General features: G+C 59.2%; 2 protein-coding genes across 2 annotated transcripts; both read left to right on the top strand.

Moving 5' to 3' along the window:
• The first annotated feature begins 2,004 nt into the window (after nucleotides 1-2,004).
• On the top strand, nucleotides 2,005-16,043 carry NEK8 (NIMA related kinase 8). Its single transcript, XM_035027700.1, has 17 exons — nucleotides 2,005-2,083; nucleotides 5,007-5,212; nucleotides 5,440-5,672; nucleotides 5,876-6,007; nucleotides 6,441-6,649; nucleotides 6,756-6,838; nucleotides 6,920-7,101; nucleotides 7,222-7,372; nucleotides 8,050-8,126; nucleotides 8,511-8,628; nucleotides 9,287-9,437; nucleotides 9,675-9,838; nucleotides 9,943-10,101; nucleotides 10,289-10,447; nucleotides 10,835-12,042; nucleotides 15,314-15,365; nucleotides 16,032-16,043. The coding sequence occupies exons 1-15, from the start codon at nucleotides 2,037-2,039 to the stop codon at nucleotides 10,861-10,863; spliced, it is 2,100 nt and encodes a 699-aa protein (XP_034883591.1). The 5' UTR covers nucleotides 2,005-2,036; the 3' UTR covers nucleotides 10,864-12,042; nucleotides 15,314-15,365; nucleotides 16,032-16,043.
• On the top strand, nucleotides 12,265-18,552 carry TRAF4 (TNF receptor associated factor 4). Its single transcript, XM_035027701.1, has 7 exons — nucleotides 12,265-12,407; nucleotides 15,314-15,365; nucleotides 16,032-16,136; nucleotides 16,209-16,370; nucleotides 16,472-16,633; nucleotides 16,727-16,882; nucleotides 17,154-18,552. Exons 1-7 carry the CDS (start codon nucleotides 12,265-12,267, stop codon nucleotides 17,784-17,786), a joined length of 1,413 nt encoding a protein of 470 aa, XP_034883592.1. The 3' UTR covers nucleotides 17,787-18,552.
• The last annotated feature ends 1,473 nt before the right edge of the window (nucleotides 18,553-20,025 follow it).

Below are 20,025 nucleotides of genomic sequence, written 5' to 3'. Positions count from 1 at the left end.
CGCCCTCAACTCCTTTCTGGGCAGAGCGGGGCGGGGCCCGTCGCACACCCGCGTCCTTTAAGCCCTGATCCTGGGGAGGGGTCCGAGCCCCGCCTCGATAATGGTCTCCGCCCATGCCCTGTTCTTTCACTGGATCTCTAGCTTCCTCAGGCCAGAGACGGACATGTTTATCAGCTTCTACGGTGCCCCGCATCGACTCGGTGCCTAGAAAGGGTCGACTAATCCATCACCCTTCTTCCCAGCCCGCTCTTGGGCTGCTGGGGCCGAGCGGCTGTCACAGTACTCCCTCAGACAGTCCCAGCTCTTCTCCTGGCTCCCTGGAGGCTGGCAAGAGGAAGGCCGCGGATTTGCCTGGGCTGCTGGGGTGACCCTTACTCTTCAGGACAGTGGCCTGGAGCAGTTGCAGCTCGTGGTCACTAGGTGTCAGCCTATCCCCATCTTGGCGCGGGATCCCCTCCCGCCTCCTAACACGCGAGGTGCGAAAGGGGGAAAGGCTGAGGACCCAAGGCTGGGGGGTGGTGATAGAAGAGAGGACGGTAGTGGGGGGAGCGGGGAGGCGGGGCTAGGGAAAAGATGCTGCGAGAGGGAGGGAAAGCTAGAGGGACCAAGAGGTTTGGGTATTTGCCTCCCTTAATGGTTCCAAGGTTACATATTAACCCCTGTGGGGCTCCTGGGTCAACCACGGCCCGATTGGTTTCCAGGTGAGAGCACGAGTGTCCCGAGTTGTGTGGCTTTTCCCCTCTGCGCTTCCCTTTGCTCACAGGGCAGCTTTGTTCATCAGCCAACAAAAGCCTGAGCCAGCGACCGAGGGCCCCTCGTGGGGCCCCTCTAGTGGTCTTTCCACGTGGGCAGGTTTGAGTACCCTTTTGAGTGGTGGGGCGGGACAGAACTTAAACACTCCTTTCCTCACTCGCTCAGAAATAGGGACGCTGTCTCTTTGCTAATCACCATCCTCTCGCTCCTTAACTGAGCTTTTATGGAGCTCGCACAGAGCAGGAGGCACAGGGAGACAACAGGAATTAAACTCACTTCCGGTCAAACCCTAGATAATCGTACTAACCAGCCCCCTACGTTTAGGCAGAAGCCTTGAACCCACATCGGTCAAACAGCTCTCCTTCCTCCTCTCTCTGATGCTTACAGATAGTGGTCCTCTTCCCTCTCATCTAATCCCCAAAGGAGATTCTCCCTATAGTTGAGCGTTGAAGACGGATTACCTGCGGCAAAGTTGTGTGTGTGCAGGGCGGGGGGGGGGGGGGGGGGGTGGTGATGACGAGAGCGGTGCTCACTTGTTGGGACAGCCTGGAGTCTCCTCCTCCCTAGGTGAATCCATGTGCACGGCTTGGTGTTTCCCCGGTCCCTCCCTAGGCAAACACGAAACTAACCCTGCTCCCTGAGTGTCATGACACTCTCGGTACAGTTTTGGCTGTTTATCATTTGCGTGCCAATGAGAATGCGCTCTCTCCTTCCCAAATAGTGTCACTAGTGCGCAAAGAAGTCGGGGGGAGAGGGGCGCCTGCCTTCCGCTCAGGACATGATCTCAGGGTCCTGGGGTGGAGCCCCGCTGGGGCTCCCCGCTCAGCGGGGAATCTGCTTCTCCCTCTGCCTCTTCCTCTCCCCCGTCTCCTGCTCTCTCTCTGTCTCAAATAAATAAAATCTTTAAAGTGGGCTGAGAGAGATTGGCCCTTGCTTTTCACCCTCACTGGTTGTGCAGGGCACCCCTCCGCTCTAAGGAAGTTTTGTGAGGGCCGGATGCGAACACGTGTGTAGGGAATGGCTGGTACCGTTCTACCTGCCAAGCGCGCCAAGAACTGGCATAAAACCCCATTTCTGGGACTCTGAAAAAGCAACTGTGGCCGGGGGCTGCAAGGACTGGGTAAACAGCCCAAGATAGACGCAGAGCTGAAACCCACACCAATCTCACTTGCTCCGCCCCGCCATTATCTTCAGCGTAGGGGGCGTGGCCATAGAGTGGGCGGGTCCGCGCACGCGCCGCGCCTCGGTGTGGGGGGGTTCCGGAAATGTGACTCAGAAATGAGATGGAGAAGTACGAGCGGATCCGAGTGGTGGGGAGAGGTGCCTTCGGGTGAGCCAGGGATCTGGGGAAGGAAATTGGTCGGGGAGAGGGAAAATGAGCCCCAACTCTGACCGCGAATTCGCTCCCCTGTTAGCCGCGCCCCGACGCGGGAGCGCCCACTCGGAAAGCCCCGCCCAGGCTTCCGGTCCCGGGCCCAGCTGGGAGACTCCGCCTCTAACGAGGTCCCGCCCCCGACAAGCCTGTGCGCCCCCTGAGAGTTGCGTTGATTCCTGACTCATTCATTCAACAAAGATTGAGCGCCAACTATACCGGTCAGGCTCTCGGCGCCGACTGTACAGTAAAGACCAAAATAGGCGTGGTCTTTTCCCTCTCGGGGCTTACAGACTGTAGTAAAATAATACAATAAACAAGATATTAAAGCAGTTATTAACAAGCTGCGAGCGTGGCATACACCGGGGGTACTTATTTGGGGAGGGGGTCAAGGAAAATTTCTCTGAGAGGTGAAGTTTAAAGCCAAGACTTGAGGAATGAAAACCAGAAACCCGAAGGTGAAGGCAGAGCTTTCCAGGCAGAGGAAGCAGCATATCCGCACGCGGGAAAGAATTCAGAGTATTCAAGGAACTGAGAAAAAGACTGGTGAAGTTGGAATGTAGTGGTCATGTAGTATGTAGTAGGTAAAGAATGATATATATATGTGTGTATATCTGTATACACACATATATATATGAAGAATGGTATAAAATGTGATTGTCACAGAGGACAGATGATGGCCTAATAGGCTGAGGTAAAGAGGTTGAATTTATTTGAAGTGTAAAAGGGAAGGGGTTTAAGCAGAATGAATGGTCTTGATATGATTTGCATTTTTAAAATGTCACTCTGGCTGCTGTGTGGAACTTAGATTTGAGGATGACAGAAGTGAAAGGCACCATTTTAAAGGCTATTGCAGTACTTTAGGCAAGAAATAATGATTTGGTCAAGGGCTATAGCAGAGGTCAGAGATGGTTGAGTTCATAATATGTTGGAGGTGGAAACAGGATTTACTGATGATATGTTAGTGTGAAATGAAGGAAAGATTTTGGCATGATTTTCAGATGTCTGACTTTAATGGTGGTGTCAGTAACTGAGATGGAAGAGACTCAGGAAGGAAAGGGTTTGGGGGCAGAAATCAAAAGTTTTATTTTGAATTTCTTAAGATTTAGGATGCAGGATGCCTGGGTGGCTCAGTCGGTTAGGCAGCTGCCTTCCGCTCAGGTCATGAAACCAGGGTCCTGGGATCGAGTCCCTCATCGGGCTCCTTGCTCAGCGGGGAGCCTGCTTCTCCCTCTGCCTGCAGCTCCCCCTGCTTGTGCTGTTCACTCTTGTTCTCTCTCTCTGACAAATAAATAAATAAAATCTTTTTTTTTTAAGATTTTATTTATTTATTTGAGAGAGAGAGAATGAGAGACAGAGAGCACGAGAGGGAAGAGGGCAGAGGGAGAAGCAGACCCCCTGCTGAGCAGGGAGCCCGATGTGGGACTCGATCCCAGGACTCCAGGATCATGACCTGAGCCGAAGGCAGTCACTTAACCAACTGAGCCACCCAGGCGCCCATAAATAAAATCTTAAAAAAAAAAAATTTAGGATGCTTGGAAGCCATTCAGGTAGAAAGCAAAGCAGGTAGTTGGATGTGTGAGTCTGGGGCTCAGAGGAGAGGTTTGAGTTGGAAATATAAATTTGATACTTAGATGATCACCTTACACTCCATTCATTCAGCAGATACTCATTGAGTTCCTACTATGTGCTAAATACGGATCTCTCCTCTGGGGATATAGTTGTGAAGGAGAACAAGGACCCTGCGTTTATGGCCACTGACCAGAGTTGGAAGAAAATAATAGTATGGGGGCGCCTGGGTGGCTCAGTCATTAGGTGTCTGCCTTTGGCTCAGGTCATGATCCCAGGGTCCTGTGATCGAGCCCCGCATCGGTCTCCCTGCTCGGCGGGAAGCCTGCTTCTCCCTCTCCCGCTCCCCCTGCTTGTGTTCCCTCTCTTGCTGTCTCTCTCTGTCAAATAAATAAATAAAATCTTAAAAAAAAAAAAAAAAAAGAGGGGCGCCTGGGTGGCTCAGTCATTGGGCATCTGCGTTCGGCTCAGGTCATGATCCCAGGGTCCTGGGATCGAGCCCTACATCGGGCTCCCTGCTCCGTGGGAAGCCTGCTTCTCCCCCTCCCACTCTCCCTGCTTGTGTTCCCTCTCTTGCTGTGTCTCTCGCTGTCAAATAAATAAAATATAAAATAAATAAATAAATAAATAAAAGAAAATAATAGTATGACCAGCTTCCACGCATAGAGCAGTTTTTATGTGCCAAGCACCATGCTAAGTGCCTTACATGCATTTTCTCATTTGATCCTCTCAACAACCCAGGGAAATTGATTCTGTTTTCCAGATGAAAATGTCATATAATCCCAAACCAGGTAAGTAGTAAGAGGAGGAGCCAGAATTTGAACTCAGGCAGTTAACTCCAAAGTCTATGGGGACTTAGGAAGATCAAGACTAACTTCACTGTGCCTCAGGTTAAATGACTTGCCCAAGGTCTCACACAGTGTTTGTGGTTAGTTCTCCCTGTTCTTAAACTCGGTGTTCTGCACATTTAGTTAGCTGACCTCTTAGTCTCTGTGCCTATTTCCCCTCTTCTTCTTCTTTTTTTTTTTTTAAAGATTTTATTTGACAGAGAGAGAGAGACAGCGAGAGAGGGAACACAAGCAGGGGGAGTGGGAGAGGGAGAAGCAGGCTTCCCGCAGAGCAGGGAGCCCGACGCGGGGCTCGATCACAGGACCCTGGGATCATGACCTGAGCTGAAGGCAGATGCTTAACGACTGAGCCACCCAGGTGCCCCTCTATTTCCCCTCTTCGAACATCCAGTGACCAGGTCTGCCCTGCCTGATGTGTGGCTGGAGGCTCAGCTGGGACCTACCCCTGTGCTCTTTGTCCCCAGGATTGTGCACCTGTGCCTGCGCAAGGCTGACCAGAAGCTGGTGATCATCAAGCAGATCCCAGTGGAGCAGATGACCAAAGAAGAGCGGCAGGCAGCCCAAAATGAGTGCCAGGTCCTCAAGCTCCTCAACCACCCTAATGTCATTGAGTACTATGAGAACTTCCTGGAGGACAAGGCCCTCATGATTGCCATGGAATACGCACCAGGTGGGCCAGCCTTCTTGCATTGGCCTGGCTCCAAGGGCCTCTTACCTCTGGAACAGACAGATACAGATCAGCCAGCTTTCCTCCTCAGAACAGGTTGGACTGAGGGTCAGAGGTATAGAGTTGTGTGAGGCTGGCAGGCCCTTGCCCTGTCTGGGCTGGTAGTTTCTCAACAGGAGAGTGCCAGGCATGGGAAAGCCTAGAGCTTAACTAGTTCCTTGTGGCTGCAGGTGGCACCCTGGCTGAGTTCATCCAAAAGCGCTGTAATTCCCTGCTGGAGGAGGAGACCATCCTACACTTCTTTGTGCAGATCCTGCTCGCGCTGCATCACGTGCACACCCATCTCATCCTGCACCGGGACCTCAAGACCCAAAACATCCTTCTTGACAAACACCGCATGGTTGTCAAGATTGGTGACTTCGGCATCTCCAAGATCCTTAGTAGCAAGAGCAAGGCCTACACGGTGCCTGGGCACAGAGGGGACCTCAAGGGTGCTGGAGGTTTTGAGGGCCAAGGCTCACTCTGCATCCCAACCCCCTCCCTCCCCAAGACCTTGGCCCCTTAGCCCCTGGCTGGGTGGTCCTGCAGGGAGAAGCAGTCTCCGGTGGGCCTTGGACAGGGCCTTCCCTCCCCTGAGCTATAATAATATCCGCTTCCCTCCTGCAGGTGGTGGGCACCCCATGCTACATCTCCCCTGAACTGTGTGAGGGCAAGCCTTACAACCAGAAGAGTGACATCTGGGCCCTGGGCTGTGTCCTCTATGAGCTGGCCAGTCTCAAGAGGGCCTTTGAAGCTGCGGTGAGTTATACCCCCAAAGAGACAATTGGGAAATGTCTGTCTCCCTCCCCTGGAAGTCCTTGGCTCCAGCCACTTCGGTGTTTCCTCTCTTTTGGCTGAGTTGTTTCCCTCATCAGACTGGTAGATTACCCCAGGGCTGTGGCTTCCCTCAGGCTTGGGTCCCCCATGAAACCGAGGACTCCTGAGCGCACCAGAGTAGGGACCCTCCTAAGGGCACGATGTGAGTTCTCCGAACCCCCTAAGGTTTCTGAGGACATAGCTGCAGCTCCCCTATGAGGAGTTCCTCTCACTGGGAGTCCCCTGGTCAGTCAGACTGCAAGTTCTGAGTGCGGGGCTCTGCTCTGACCACCCCATGAGACCTGGAGGCGGGAGGTGCTGTCTCCCAAGAGCCTGGCCCAGGCTCTGGCCACCCTCCCTCTCCGTGCTTCCACAGAACCTGCCAGCGCTGGTGCTGAAGATCATGAGCGGCACCTTTGCGCCCATCTCTGACCGGTACAGCCCTGAGCTGCGCCAGCTCGTGCTCAGTCTGCTCAGCCTGGAGCCCTCCCGGCGGCCGCCGCTCAGCCACATCATGGCACAGCCCCTCTGCATCCGCGCCCTCCTCAACCTTCACACCGACTTGGGCAGTGTCCGCATGAGGAGGCCTGTGCAGGGAGTGGGGGCGGGGGCCCCCAGGGGGAGCACAGTAAGCCTGCGTGCGGGGGTGCCAGGAATGGTTCGTGTCCTGAAGCCCCCGTCTGACCCACAGGGCAGAGAAGTCCCTGGTCCCTGGGCCACCCATGGCCCCCGGCGGCAGCACAGGGAGCAGGAGCACTGGCGCCCGCTGCAGAGGTAAGTCAGAGCCGACTGCCGGTGCCCCCTGACGCCAAGCCATTCCCCCCAGTCTAATCGGCCCGACGCGCTGTCCCGCAGGCATACCCCGGGGACCCCCACGGCCGGCCATTCCCCCACCGCTGTCGTCCGTGTACGCGTGGGGCGGCGGGCTCAGCGCCCCGCTGCGGCTGCCGATGCTCAACACAGAAGTGGTCCAGGTGGCAGCCGGACGCACGCAGAAGGCGGGCGTCACGCGTTCGGGGCGCCTCATCCTATGGGAGGTGAGCGGGCTGGGGGGCGGGGGGTGGGGGGCGGCTGGATGCTCGGGGCCGGGAGGCGGGGCCGGAGGGGCCGCTCAGGCGCCGCCCACGCGCCGCCCACGCCCTCCCGGCCTCCCGCAGGCCCCGCCCCTAGGCGCCGGAGGGGGCGCCCTCCTGCCGGGGGCCGTGGAGCAGCAGCTGCCCCAGTTTGTCTCCCGTTTCCTGGAGGGCCAGTCGGGCGTGACTATCAAGCATGTGGCCTGCGGGGACCTCTTCACAGCCTGCCTGACCGGTGAGTCCAGCAGGGGACTATCCTGGGGCATCCCACAGTGTCTCAGAAGGCCCCCAGAGCATCTCCCCTCGTTGGTTGTCATTTGCTCACTCCTAATGCTCCTCTCTACTCGTTAGCCTGCACCAGCTGCTTTATTATTTTTTAAAGATGTATTTATAATTTTGAGAGAGAGATACTGTACTTACACAATCTCCTTTACCCTTCACAATAGTCCTGGCCAGGTAGTTACTGTATATTATCCTCATTTGAGGGAGGCTCAGTGACAGATCTGGAAAGCTCCTATCTAAAGCTCAGAGGCGGGGTGCCTGGGTGGCTCAGTCGTTAAGCGTCTTCCTTTGGCGCAGGTCATGATCCCAGGGTCCTGGGATCGAGCCCCACATCGGGCTCCCTGCTCGGCGGGAAGCCTGCTTCTCCCTCTCCCACTCCCCGCTTGTGTTCCTTCTCTCACTGTATTTCTGTCAAATAAATAAAAAATCTTAAAAAATAAAAATAAAGCTCAGAGGCTGTCACTTGTCCAAACTCCCACGAAGAGACACCCTGCCTGTCCTTTTCTGCCTCTTGTCCCATTCTTCCAGACTTTGCTTCCAACTTCTTGCTCCTCCAACCCATGGACTGGCCTCTTTGGAAAAACAGCCCAACCTCTCTCCCTTCTCTTTCTTCACCAACTCCCTCTGCAGACCGAGGTATCATCATGACCTTTGGCAGTGGCAGCAATGGGTGCCTAGGCCATGGCAGCCTCAATGACCTCAGCCAGGTGGGTGCTGCAGGTACCTTGGGGAGGAGGTGGAAGTGGGGAGATGGCAAGGAGCCCGCATCGGACAGCTGACACCGGAGTTGGAGGCCGGGGATCCCCAGCAGCCACAGGTCCCTCTAGCTCCCAGGCTGCACCTGTTCTGGGCCACACCAGGGGAAGTACAGAAAGACCAGGCTTTTCCCCAGTGGTTGCAGTATGTGTGTGTGTGTGTGTGTGTGTGTGTGTGTGTGTGTGAGAGAGAGTGTGTGTGTGTGGCAGTTAAAGACACAGCTGTCTCATGAGAATTTGCAGCCTCCAACTTCTTCGTTCCTCCACGGGATGCTGAGGCCAGGCAGCTGGTCCAGGCCCCTTACCTAGTCTCTCTTGCTTCCCCTCTCTCTCTAGCCCACCATTGTGGAGGCGCTGCTGGGCTACGAGATGGTGCAGGTGGCCTGTGGGGCGTCCCACGTGCTGGCCCTGTCCACTGAGCGAGAACTCTTTGCGTGGGGCCGTGGCGACAGTGGTAAGCCCTCCGCCCTGTTCCAGGCTCTAGGCTCCATCTCACATGCCTGACTGGGACTGGTTCCTCTTCATACCCGCCTTCTACCCCATGGCCCCTTCTCCCTCCTTTCTCTTCCAATTCCACTCATTTCTTGATTTAACAAAACTTTACTGCACATCTAGTAGGAGCCTCTCCTTGTGCTGGGTGCAGAGACAATATGAACAGGAGTCCCTTCCTTCAGGTGCTTATGACATAATGAGAGATCTCTTTCATCTGGCAGTACTTATGGTGGCCCTCTCTGGGTCAGATGTCACGCTAGGCATTTGAAACCAGAGAGGACTTACATGGGGTTTCTGTCCTCCTGGCAGACTCACTCTAGACGGGGGAAGGATGACATCTCCCTGCAATAAAAGAGAGACAGCATCAGGGCTCCCCTCAGGGTCCAGAGATGTGGGAACCCAAGGAATGGCATGGGACGTCCCTGGAGGAGACAGAGTTGGCACCTGAACAGTGCCATAAGGAAGAGTAGGATTTTGGCCACAGAGGGCCCGAGGTTAGGTATTTCCGGCTGAGGGCACAGCCTTCACTCACGAGGTTACCTCCTCTCCGTGGCTGCTCCTCATCCTGGCATCACCAACCCTAAAACCCAGACTAGCCCCATCCTGGTTTCTCCTTGTAGGCCGGCTGGGACTGGGCACCAGGGAGTCCCACAGCTGCCCCCAGCAGGTGTCCATGCCCCCAGGACAGGAAGCCCAGCGGGTGGTATGTGGCATTGACTCCTCCATGATCCTCACTGTCCCTGGTCGAGCCCTGGCCTGTGGGAGTAACAGGTGAATGGGTCCCCTGGCGTGACCAGCCTGCCGCTCCCCCTCCCTGGCCGCTAATGCTCCATCTGTCATGGCCTCCCTTCCACTGAGGGTCCGAACTGAGGGTGGGGTTGAGAGTGCTGCTGGGTTCAATCCAGGGTGGGATCTGTCCCCTAGGGACCAGCTCTTGCCCAGATTGGTGGGGTCAGTCGGGTCTATGCAAACCATCAGTCGGACTTGGCTTCTGGCTCCACCTTCAAGGTTCAACAAGCTGGGCCTGGACCACCTCTCCCTGGGGGAGGAGCCTGCCCCCCACCAGCAGGTGGAGGAGGCCCTGAGCTTCACACCACTAGGTTCTGCACCCCTCGACCAGGAGCCCCTGCTCAGTGTGGACCTGGGCACTGCTCATTCAGCTGCAGTGACTGGTGAGTAGGACCCGGGCACAGGAGGCCGCAGGTCGACTCTCCTGGCCTCCTCGGGATCTCAGCTGAGGCACCCCTTTCCTTCCTCTCCTCTTTCCTCCCTGCAGCGTCTGGTGACTGCTATACTTTCGGCAGCAATCAGCATGGGCAGTTGGGCACCAGTGCCCGCCGGGTCAGCAGGGCACCCTGTCAAGTCCAAGGCCTGCAGAATATCAAGATAGCAACGGTGGCCTGTGGGGATGCGTTCACTGTAGCCATTGGGGCAGGTGATTGATTAGTGGGCACAATGGGGGCAGATAGGGGTGCTGGCAGGCCCATGAGCAGTCGGGGGTGGGGGGAGTATCCTGCTCAGGGCTCCTGAACCTCCTACTGGGGCCAGTACGGCAATCCAGGAGGGTAGCTGCTTGCTAAGCTGTGTCCTCCTATTTCCGTCCTTGGGATTCGCTTTGGCAGAGGGTGAAGTGTACTCTTGGGGCAAAGGGGCCCGAGGTCGACTAGGAAGAAGGGATGAGGATGCTGGACTCCCTCGGCCAGTGCAGCTGGATGAGACACACCCCTACACAGTGACTTCTGTGTCGTGTTGCCATGGAAACACTCTCCTGGCAGTCCGCCGTGAGTGGTAACCTTCCGCACAAGGGTTAATCCAGCGCGTCCCTGCCCACACTCCCATCCCCCAGTGGTCACAGCCCAAAGCACTAAAAGCATCTTAAGCCCCCAGATAAATGAAAGCAGAAGCTGCAGGGTAAGACAGCTTCCTGCCTGGGGAGGGCAAGGGAGTCAGTCAGCCCTTCTGAAGGGCTGTTCCCAGTGCTTCCCGGGGCCCAAAGGCATTCTTTCTCCTACCCCAATCCCATTTAGTTGGAACCTCTGTTTCTGGCCGGTCAGGGTCCAGAGTCCAGGGCCCCGTGTGGGAGTGGGAGCAGGAGCGGAGGTGGGTATCCCTTGCTGGAGGCACTGCCCTCAGGGCGGCTGCAGGGGTTTCTCGTTTGTACCCTCCAGCGGTTACAGATGAGCCGATTCCACCGTGAGGCACCTAGGTACACCCCTGGACCACCCTGATATTGCTGCTCCTCGGACCGTGCTTGAAAACTGCAGCTGCCTGCAGCAAGACTGTCCCCCACCAGCCGCCTGGAGGGTCCTCAGTGTGGCAGAAGAACCAGGGAAGCGGCCACTCTCCTTTGGCCCTGGACCCGTTAACCTCAACCCACCCCGTTCCCCCAGTATCTCTCTTTTCTCTCCCCACCCCTCTTAAGTTGGTGTCCCCAGGGTCCAGACTGGCTAGAGTTGGAAAGCCGACCCAACCTTCCGAAGCAGGGTGGCCTCCAGAGTCTTGGCAGAAAAAAGCTGGAGGCAGCTGTGGCTCCACCCAGACCCTGTCCTTTCCCCAGCCCAGTTAGAAAATAAGCCGCTGGTGCCCCCTGGGATAGCAGCTCAGTGCTCTGGAGCAGGGCAAGCCCCATCCTGCCTGGACTGGCCATTCTGGCAGCCTGGCTTCTGCATTGCCTGGAACAGGGAGCTTCCCCACCCACCCCCACTCCGAGATGCCAAGGCACAGATGTGCTGCACAACTTCTGAGCGGACTGGGAGTGCATCTGCAAGGGCACCAAAGTGTCTACTGCAGAGGGGGATCCCTGCTGAAGGTTGTCCCTCACCCCAGCCATTCCCCCAAAGCAGGTTGGGAGAAAGGGTAGCTGGCTGGGCCAGACCAGTTTTCCAGATGACTGGGAAATCGCGCCAATAAAAACAATAGCTGCCTGCCTAGAATGTGGTCTCTTCGGGGGGGATGGGGTGGCGGCCCGACACCCCAGGGCTGGGCAGGGCCGCGGTCCGGGGAGGAATGTGGGCGCAGCCTGAGGCTGGGGCCAAGGTTCCTCTGGCCCAGCGCCCAGCTCGGCTTCCCCGCGCCAGCCCAGCTCCCCAGATCTGGTTGCCAGGCTTCAGCTGCCTAGCACCTGCAAGCTGGAGTCCCGGGCACTGGGGCGACACGTGGCCCCCCGAGACCGAGCTGTTGACTCTGGAGAAGCGAACCTTTGTGGCGCGGCCCAGTCCGGCCGCCGGGGCCCTCCGGCCCATCCAGCGTCAGGGCGCCCCCGGCCCCGGGGAGAAGCGGAGCCACGATCTCTTACGAAAGGGAGAGGGGAGCCCGCGCGCTCGGTGGAGGGCGCCAGGCTGGCTGTCCGCCGACCCCGACGCCGCGAGCCCGCGAGGTGGGTGGGAGCTGGGTGCGGTGGGCGCTAGGACCGCGCGGGCGCGGCTCCACCCCCTCTTCCGGCGGACGGGCTCGGGGGGCTGGGCGCAGGCCGCGGCCGCCAGTCGGCGCCGCCCGGAGCCGGGAGCGCGGCCGGAGCGAGGCGCGGGCTGTGGGGCCGCCGCGTGCCCGGCCCCGCTTGCCCGTGCCCGCCGCTCGCCCGCCCGCCCGTCCGCCCGCCATGCCCGGCTTCGACTACAAGTTCCTGGAGAAGCCCAAGCGGCGGCTGCTGTGCCCGCTGTGCGGGAAGCCCATGCGCGAGCCGGTGCAGGTTTCTACCTGCGGCCACCGCTTCTGCGACACCTGCCTGCAGGAGTTCCTCAGGTGCGGGCCGGGGGGAGCGGGGGACGGCCGTGGCCGTGGCGCGGGGGGACGGCGCCTGGGGAGGGGCCCAGGCCGGAGGCACGCCGGGCCTTTGTCTGCGCCGCGGCTCTGTGACCTCAGGGGCGCCCACCGTGACGTCACGGGGCGGCGGTGACGTCAGGCCCTGAGGGGGGACTCCAAGCACTAATCCGAAGGGTCCCGGGGCCCTACGGAAGAATTCGGTGCCTGACCGAGGGGTGGAGGTGGGAGAACACGCCCTTCCTGACCCGTGGCAGGCCCTCCCCCTCACCTGAAAGCCGGAGCGGCCTCATCCTTGAACTTCGAATCCGTACGGGAAGAGGAGGACAGAACTCTTTGTCCCGCACAGTACCTTAAGCCTCTGGAGTTTCTGCCCATCTAATCTCTTCTGATCCTAAGAACGATCCGAAAACGGCAGCTATTGTTCTCCCATTTCACAGATGGTGAAAGAGATGCAAAGAAAGGCTGCGACTTGCCCAGGGTCACACAATTACTTAAAGGCTGAACTGGGATTTAAGCCCGGGCTGCTTTTGGTCGTACAACAGAGGGAGGACTGTGACGCTACAGATCGCCCCTGAAGCAGTGGGACCGCTCGGTGTCCCTCCTTGCCCCTGGGGATCTTGAGTACCAAGAGTGGTCTGTAAATCGTGACGGAGGGGGTCGCACCCTGGGTGTTACTGAACCAGGGCTCCAGGGGACCCCTTGGCTCTGGGGCATCTCTTGAGTTCTGGGCGCTCTGCGGTGTCCTGAATCTAAACTCTTTTGCTGGGAACTGTTCAGGCCCGGGTGTGGGGGGGGCGAGATGAGGGAGCCCCCACTCCTGGGGAGGTCGTGGCCCAAGAGCACAGGGGAAAGCTGGGTCAGCCACTGCTGCCTGTCTGGAGGCTGTTTGCTGAGGGGGGAGCTAGGGGCGCAGGCAGGGAGCACAGTGCTCCTCTCTCCCTCTCTCGGCGCGCTCCCTCTCGGCGCTCCGCAGACCCCCGCTGGCGGAAATCTCAGCAGGCCCTTTGTTTTCAGTTCCCCACAGCCTGGGCCGGCTCCTGCCCTCACATATGCTCCTGCGAGAGCTGCTAGGCCGCCCCCTCCTCCTTTTCCCTCACCCTCCTCCCTCCTCCCTCCTCCCTTCAGTGTACACACAGACTCCCCTACACACAGCCCCATTGTCTGCCGCGGTGCCCTTCCCCGGCCCTCTGGTTTCCAGATGAGGCCAGCTGAGCCCCTACCCCCTCCCAGCTGACCCACCCTTACTGCCTCCGAGGGAGCTGGGGAGGGGGCTGTCAGGCCGTTTCCCTCCACCACCTTCTCTGCCCCTCTCCCCGGCTTCTGCCCCTCCCCCTACCGGAAATCCCCTCTTCCGCTCCCATAGCCCCCTCCCCCCATCCTGTTTTCTCCCCTGGGCCTGGGCCTCCGCTGCACAGCCTGGAGCGGTCTCGGGCCCTGCCTCCCCCCTCCCCTAGCGCCTGAGCTGTGCAGCTGAGGCCCCCGAAGGAAAGAAGTGGTTGAACAGGCTCTGTCCCTCACCACCACCCCCTACCCTGCAAGCAAGGGTGTCCACAGCCCTGGCGGAACCTTTGTCCTGGCTGGGCCCCAAGCTGCTCGGGCTAATCTTCTGCCTGAAGCCTGGGGACTTGCCTTAGTCCCCTCCCTGTCTCCCAAACCACTAAATCAGCACATTCCTGAAGCAGCCAAGCAGACCCCTCCCCCATGGCCCACCCCTCTTTCCCCATTCCTGCCAAGGCTATTACTCAGGTTGGTCCAGGAAGGCTGGTTGCCCTATGGGCATGGGCACACCTCTTCAGTGCCTGGGCATGTATTGTTCTTGGCATTGGTGGCGTGGCCAGTGGTGGTAGTGGGGTCAGGGGAGGTGGGTGCTAGCAATCTTCTGGGCACCTGGGGCATGAGCTGCCCAGGTCCTATAAAGTACCGTCATGGACAGGGCTGTCATGTGGCTTCCGCTTCCGCCTTGATTTCTGCCTCCCACCTGCCTGACTCAGATCTGCCAGGAATGCCATGCCCGAGGGCCTTCAGTCCTACTGGGTGAGCCCTGGCCCTGCCTAGGCTGTGCACGTTGTGCCAGGTGTGTGTGACTGGGCCTGGCCAGGGTCAGCAAGGCCATGTTGGTGGAAGGAGGTGTGCCAGCAGGTTCCTTGGTGCTAACCGCCGGGTGGGGATTGGTGCAAGGTCAGAAAGCTTTCAGCGCCTGCCGTGCGGTGGCCAGAGTCTTGGCTGAGCTTGCCTGGAGGGTTTTTCTTGCCCCAGCCTCTTTTTTGTGTGTACAGTGTAGTAGAACCTGAGCTGTGGAATCAGACATCCAGGTGCTGCTTTATCTATGAGTCTCAGTTCTTTCATCTGCAAAATGGGGGCATGCAGCTCCTTCTCAGAGGGAGGTGGTTAGGACTGGATAGGAGTGTAAAACACTGCCTTAGAGTGAGCCTCTCCTCTTTGCTTTAGAAGACACACCCTCATGGGAGGAGGGAAGGGATGGGGTAAAGTGGCCCCGGACTGACCTTTGCTCTGGGTTCTTGGACAAGAACGCTAATGGGAGCTGGGCAGCCCTGCCACTTCATCTCAGCCCATCGCTGCTCCCCCTACCCTGTCCCCCCAGCCAGTGAAAACTAACAGGGGTGGAGGGCAGGTGGTCCTGTTCCTTTTCCAGACCGGCTGCCCTTCTGGGGGGGAGGGGTACCAGCTGCCACCTGTTGGCCTCATGCTGTCAGAGGCAGCTGTCTGCTTCCACTGGGCCCAGAGCCCCTCTCCCCAGGGTAAGATCTAGGATCTTTTGGGGTCTGGCTGAGAACGGGTCCAGGGAGGGAGGGAGGGAGGGGGGTGGGGCCTGGGTTCTCCCTTCCCATAGCTGGAGCCTGACCCTGTCCGCTCCCCCTTCACAGTGAAGGAGTCTTCAAATGCCCTGAGGACCAACTTCCTTTGGACTATGCCAAGGTGAGCCCACAGTGCCAGGCACAGGCCCAGGTTACAGGCTTTTGCCCTGGTGGGGGCTGGGGTTGCTGGCTGCCAGTCGGCTCAGGGCCAGTGTCAACCCAGTACTGTGGAATCCTGTGCCCCCACAGAGGGGGCCTCTTCCCTCCCACCGGGCCCGTTTGCAAATGCGGCCAGTGTTTGCCCTGGAGGGCAGGCACAATGCCCAGCCTGTGGGGGTGCACAGAGCTGCTCTGTGCCCAAAAGCAGTGCTCCCCTCCCCTTCGGGTGGCAAGCCAGACCCGTGGCTGATGGCCAGGACCCCTCTACCAGGAGGAAGGAAGCAGAGGATGTACGGGCTGCCTGGAACTGAGCAGGCTGATCGGTTGCCACTCCAAAGGGAGTGTCATGTGCAGGCATGTTGGGGACCCTGGTATCCAGCTGTGGAGCAGATAACCACCTGCTGTGCCTTTTATCCCAGGGCACAGAGGGGAATATAGCTCCAGAGAGTCTGTTAACTGATGCGAAGGTAGAGCTAGCCTGTCCCGGGGGGGGGGGGGGGGGGGGGACGGGGGGGGGGGGGGTGGGCGGGGCCCGGGGGGGGGGCCCCGGGGGGGGGGGGGGGGGGGGGTTGGTAACTGGGGACAGTAGCATGCTCTGACCCTGCGCGGTTCCTCCCCGTCCACCCAGATCTACCCAGACCCCGAGCTGGAGGTCCAGGTGCTGGGCCTGGCTATCCGCTGCATCCACAGTGAGGAGGGCTGCCGCTGGAGTGGGCCGCTCCGCCACCTGCAGGTGAGTCTCTGATGGGGCCCGAGGGGGGCGGCTCCTTTCTTGGCAGGCGCTCACTGCTTCCTTTCCCACCAGAGCCACCTGAACACGTGCAGCTTCAATGTCATCCCCTGCCCCAACCGCTGCCCCACCAAGCTCAGCCGCCGGGACCTGCCTGCCCACCTGCAGCACGACTGCCCCAAGCGGCGCCTCAAGTGCGAGTTCTGCGGCTGCGACTTCAGTGGGGAGGCCTTTGAGGTGAGGGGGGGCGGGGGGGAGGCCTGGCCGAGGGACGCGGGAGAGGGGGCACCCGGGAGCCCCGGGGATCGCTTAGCTCGGCCCCTCGGGCATTTGCGCAGAGCCACGAGGGCGTGTGCCCCCAGGAGAGCGTGTACTGTGAGAACAAGTGCGGTGCCCGCATGATGCGGCGGCTGCTGGCCCAGCACGCCACCTCCGAGTGCCCCAAGCGCACCCAGCCGTGCACCTACTGCACCAAGGAGTTCGTCTTCGACACCATCCAGGTGCGGCCCTCCCCGGGGGCGGGCGCGGGGCAGGGGCGGGGCGGGCGCGGGGTGTCAGGCTGCTGACCGCCGTCTCGGCCTCTGCGGCCCTAGAGCCACCAGTACCAGTGCCCGAGGTTGCCCGTGCCCTGCCCCAACCAGTGTGGCGTGGGCACGGTGGCTCGGGAGGACCTGCCCGGCCACCTGAAGGAGAGCTGCAGCACCGCCCTGGTGCTGTGTCCGTTCAAAGACTCCGGCTGCAAGCACAGGGTGAGCTGCCCTCCGCTTTCCCTCCGCCCCCTTCTGGGTCCTTGAAGCGTCAGGTGCAGACGGGCTGCTCTGAAGCCTTCGGTCCTTCCCTCTGCCGGCCGCCGCCGCCTCCTAAGTGTCCTCTGTCCGGCCCGGTCAGAGCTGGGGCCCCGCAGCCCTGTCCCCGCCCCCTCCCCTCCCCGCCCCCGCCCCCGCCCCCGCCCCGGCCCTGGGCCTGCGCCTACTGAGAACCGCCCTCCCTTCCTCCCCCGGCCCGGGGCTCTGCCAACAGTGCCCTAAGTTGGCGATGGCCCGGCACGTGGAGGAGAGCGTGAAGCCCCACCTGGCCATGATGTGCGCCCTGGTGAGCCGGCAGCGGCAGGAGCTGCAGGAGCTGCGGCGGGAGCTGGAGGAGCTGTCGGTGGGCAGCGACGGCGTGCTCATCTGGAAGATCGGCAGCTACGGCCGCCGGCTCCAGGAAGCCAAAGCCAAGCCCAACCTCGAGTGCTTCAGCCCGGCCTTCTACACGCACAAGTATGGCTACAAGTTGCAGGTGTCCGCATTCCTCAACGGCAACGGCAGCGGCGAGGGCACACACCTGTCGCTCTACATCCGCGTGCTGCCGGGTGCCTTTGACAATCTCCTGGAGTGGCCGTTTGCCCGCCGTGTCACCTTCTCCCTGCTGGATCAGAGCGACCCCGGGCTGGCCAAGCCACAGCACGTCACTGAGACCTTTCACCCCGACCCAAACTGGAAGAATTTCCAAAAACCGGGCACTTGGCGGGGCTCCCTGGATGAGAGCTCTCTGGGCTTTGGTTATCCCAAGTTCATCTCCCACCAGGATATCCGCAAGCGAAACTACGTGCGGGATGACGCCGTCTTCATCCGTGCCTCTGTTGAATTGCCCCGAAAGATCCTCAGCTGAGTGCAGACGGGGCTTCCGGAGAAAGGGAGGGTGGAATAGGACCTCAGTCAGGAACTGGCTGAACCCGGAGAGGGGGCCGGACCCCCTTTCAGCCTCTTCTGCCTAGGTTCTGTCCCCCTGTTCCCCCTCCCACCTTCCCTACCACCCTCAGGTGCCTCCTATTGGTGCTTCAGCCCTGGCCGCTGGGGTGGGAGCAGGTCTTGGGGTCATCAAGGGCTTGGAAACAAGTGATCCCAGGGTCTGTCTCCTCTCCTGGGCAGGGAAGAAAGACATGCCTTGGTGCCGGCCACACTCTTCCCGGGACTGAGGTGCCTGCTGGTGCTACGTCCCAAGAGCCATAGTGGGGGGGGGGGGGGGGGAGTTGGGAAAGTGAGGGGTAGTTAAAAGAATCTGTCTTGAGATCTGATTTCTCTTCCCCTTTCCTTGGCTGTGCCCCCTCCGGTTATTTATTTACTTGGTGCCAGGAGGGCACAGCAGGGAAGCCCTGGTTTTTAATAAATCCTGAATTGTATTTATTAACTTGGTTCCAGCCTGACTTATCTGGGATGGTTAGGGCCCCGGAAGGCTGGGCCTAACTGTGAAGGCCCAGGGCCAAAGGCGGGCTGCTGCTTGCCACTCTGCCCTGCTGGGTCGCCCTCCGGTGGACGACAGAGGAGCTGCACCAGGCTTTGTGCAGGACGCAGTTGCCTGCTGCTGCCCCCTGGTGGCTAAATGGGGGAGGTGCGGGCTCTGAACATCTTACAAGCCTGGAGTCCCTGATGCATCCATACTCGACCGAAGACCGGTATTTCCGCCCGAGGTGGGTCTTTCCTGGTCTAATGGTAACAGCTACCACGTGGCAGACACTGCCAAGCGCTTTGTACAGGCATGACTTCGTTTAATACAACGGGCAAATGAAGTCGCTTTGACCACCATCCTAAAAGAACCTATCTCAGCCGGCTGTGGTGAAGACTTCGTAAGGCTTGTGCCCAGCCCATACCCAGCGACTAAGCCAAGGGGCTTTTGAGGTGTACAAGGCACCGGGATTCTCTCATCTGTATTTGTTTATTTTCCATACAGGCCTCAGTGAGTGCCTGTGATTATCCACATTTGGCCGATGAAATAGGAAGAGGCGAGAACTGACTTCTCAGTGACCTTTCAGCTGGTTTGGGACAAGGCCTGGATTCTGTTTGAAGCTCCAGCAATCCCTGGCAGAATAGCTCCCGTTAACTTTGGCGGTAGAGTTGGGTTTAGATCCTTGCTGTGCTTGCTTTTTGGCAAGTTGCTCAGCTACGTGGGGTGTTGGTCTTATTGGTAAAATGCGAGTACTCCTGTTCCCCTAGACTTGTAAACTTTACAATTAATCAGCATCAAGTCCCTTACTCTTCTTGCTTGGCCCCGGGAAGAGGACCGCGGGGTGGCAACTATTACCTAATAGGGCTGGAGTTTTTGCCTTCACTCTCCCACATACAGGCTGAGGTGAAAAGAGCCCTTGTTAGGTGACAGGATAGGACGGTCAGAAATGCCAGCCTGGGGAACTAACCACCAGCTTACCCTTCAAAAGGTCAAATTCACTGACCAAGGAGGAGATGGGGCCCTGGCTGCCTTACTGAGAAAGCAGAGCGCGCCTCTTCCCCAGATAAACCATCTCGGTACAGTGATGTCCAGAAGCTGGTAGGGAAAAGCACGGGCTCTAGCAAACGCCTGCTCCCCAGCTCCCGCGTCAGGCAAGAGGTGGGGCCACGCGACCAGCATCAGTCCGCCCTTGGGCTCCCTCTGCTGGCAGGACCGCCACGCACCACTCCAGGGGGCGCATTCACAGGGAAGGTCGGAGGGTGCCACCTAGAGTTGTGTGCAACAGTGGGTGTCGCGGCCGGCCCCAGAGCCCCTCCCGCTGTAAACTCAGGCCAGGTTTTGCATCAGAATGTGAGCTGGATTCCACAAGCACCTGCCCGGAGAGGCCAGACAAGAGCTGGGCTCGCCTCAGGGTCTACTCTGCAGCCGTGTGAGCTTGGCTGACCGCAGGTATGTGACGCAGGCAGGAGGCGGCTTGCTTTCCCAGGGATGGCATGGGGTAAAGGAGGCGAAGCGCCTTCTCTGAAGGGCACCCCAGAGACTGGCATGCTCAGAAAGGGACCGGACTTTCACGACTCCATCAGTACTCTGAGGAGCCGCTTCACATGTTACAGATGACCGCACCAGCCAGAGGCCCTCAAAACTTCCAAAGTGCTGGGGGGGGCAGGGGACGCCTGGGTGGCTC

Source organism: Mirounga leonina, unplaced genomic scaffold (genome assembly GCF_011800145.1).
Source record: "Mirounga leonina isolate KUSES-001 unplaced genomic scaffold, KU_Mleo_1.0 Mir_200, whole genome shotgun sequence".
NCBI classification, from domain to species: domain Eukaryota; kingdom Metazoa; phylum Chordata; class Mammalia; order Carnivora; family Phocidae; genus Mirounga; species Mirounga leonina.
This window is presented reverse-complemented; position numbering and strand designations above follow the sequence as displayed.

Coding starts and splice junctions, on each gene's coding strand:
- TRAF4 (XM_035027701.1), top strand. CDS start 12,265: ATGCCCGGCTTCGACTACAAGTTCCTGGAGAAGCCCAAGCGGCGGCTG. Junction 15,366..16,031: donor TTCCTTTGGACTATGCCAAG/GTGAGCCCACAG, acceptor CCGTCCACCCAG/ATCTACCCAGACCCCGAGCT. Junction 16,883..17,153: donor ACTCCGGCTGCAAGCACAGG/GTGAGCTGCCCT, acceptor CTCTGCCAACAG/TGCCCTAAGTTGGCGATGGC.
- NEK8 (XM_035027700.1), top strand. CDS start 2,037: ATGGAGAAGTACGAGCGGATCCGAGTGGTGGGGAGAGGTGCCTTCGG. Junction 9,438..9,674: donor CTGGCCTGTGGGAGTAACAG/GTGAATGGGTCC, acceptor TCCACCTTCAAG/GTTCAACAAGCTGGGCCTGG. Junction 10,448..10,834: donor CACTCTCCTGGCAGTCCGCC/GTGAGTGGTAAC, acceptor TGTACCCTCCAG/CGGTTACAGATGAGCCGATT.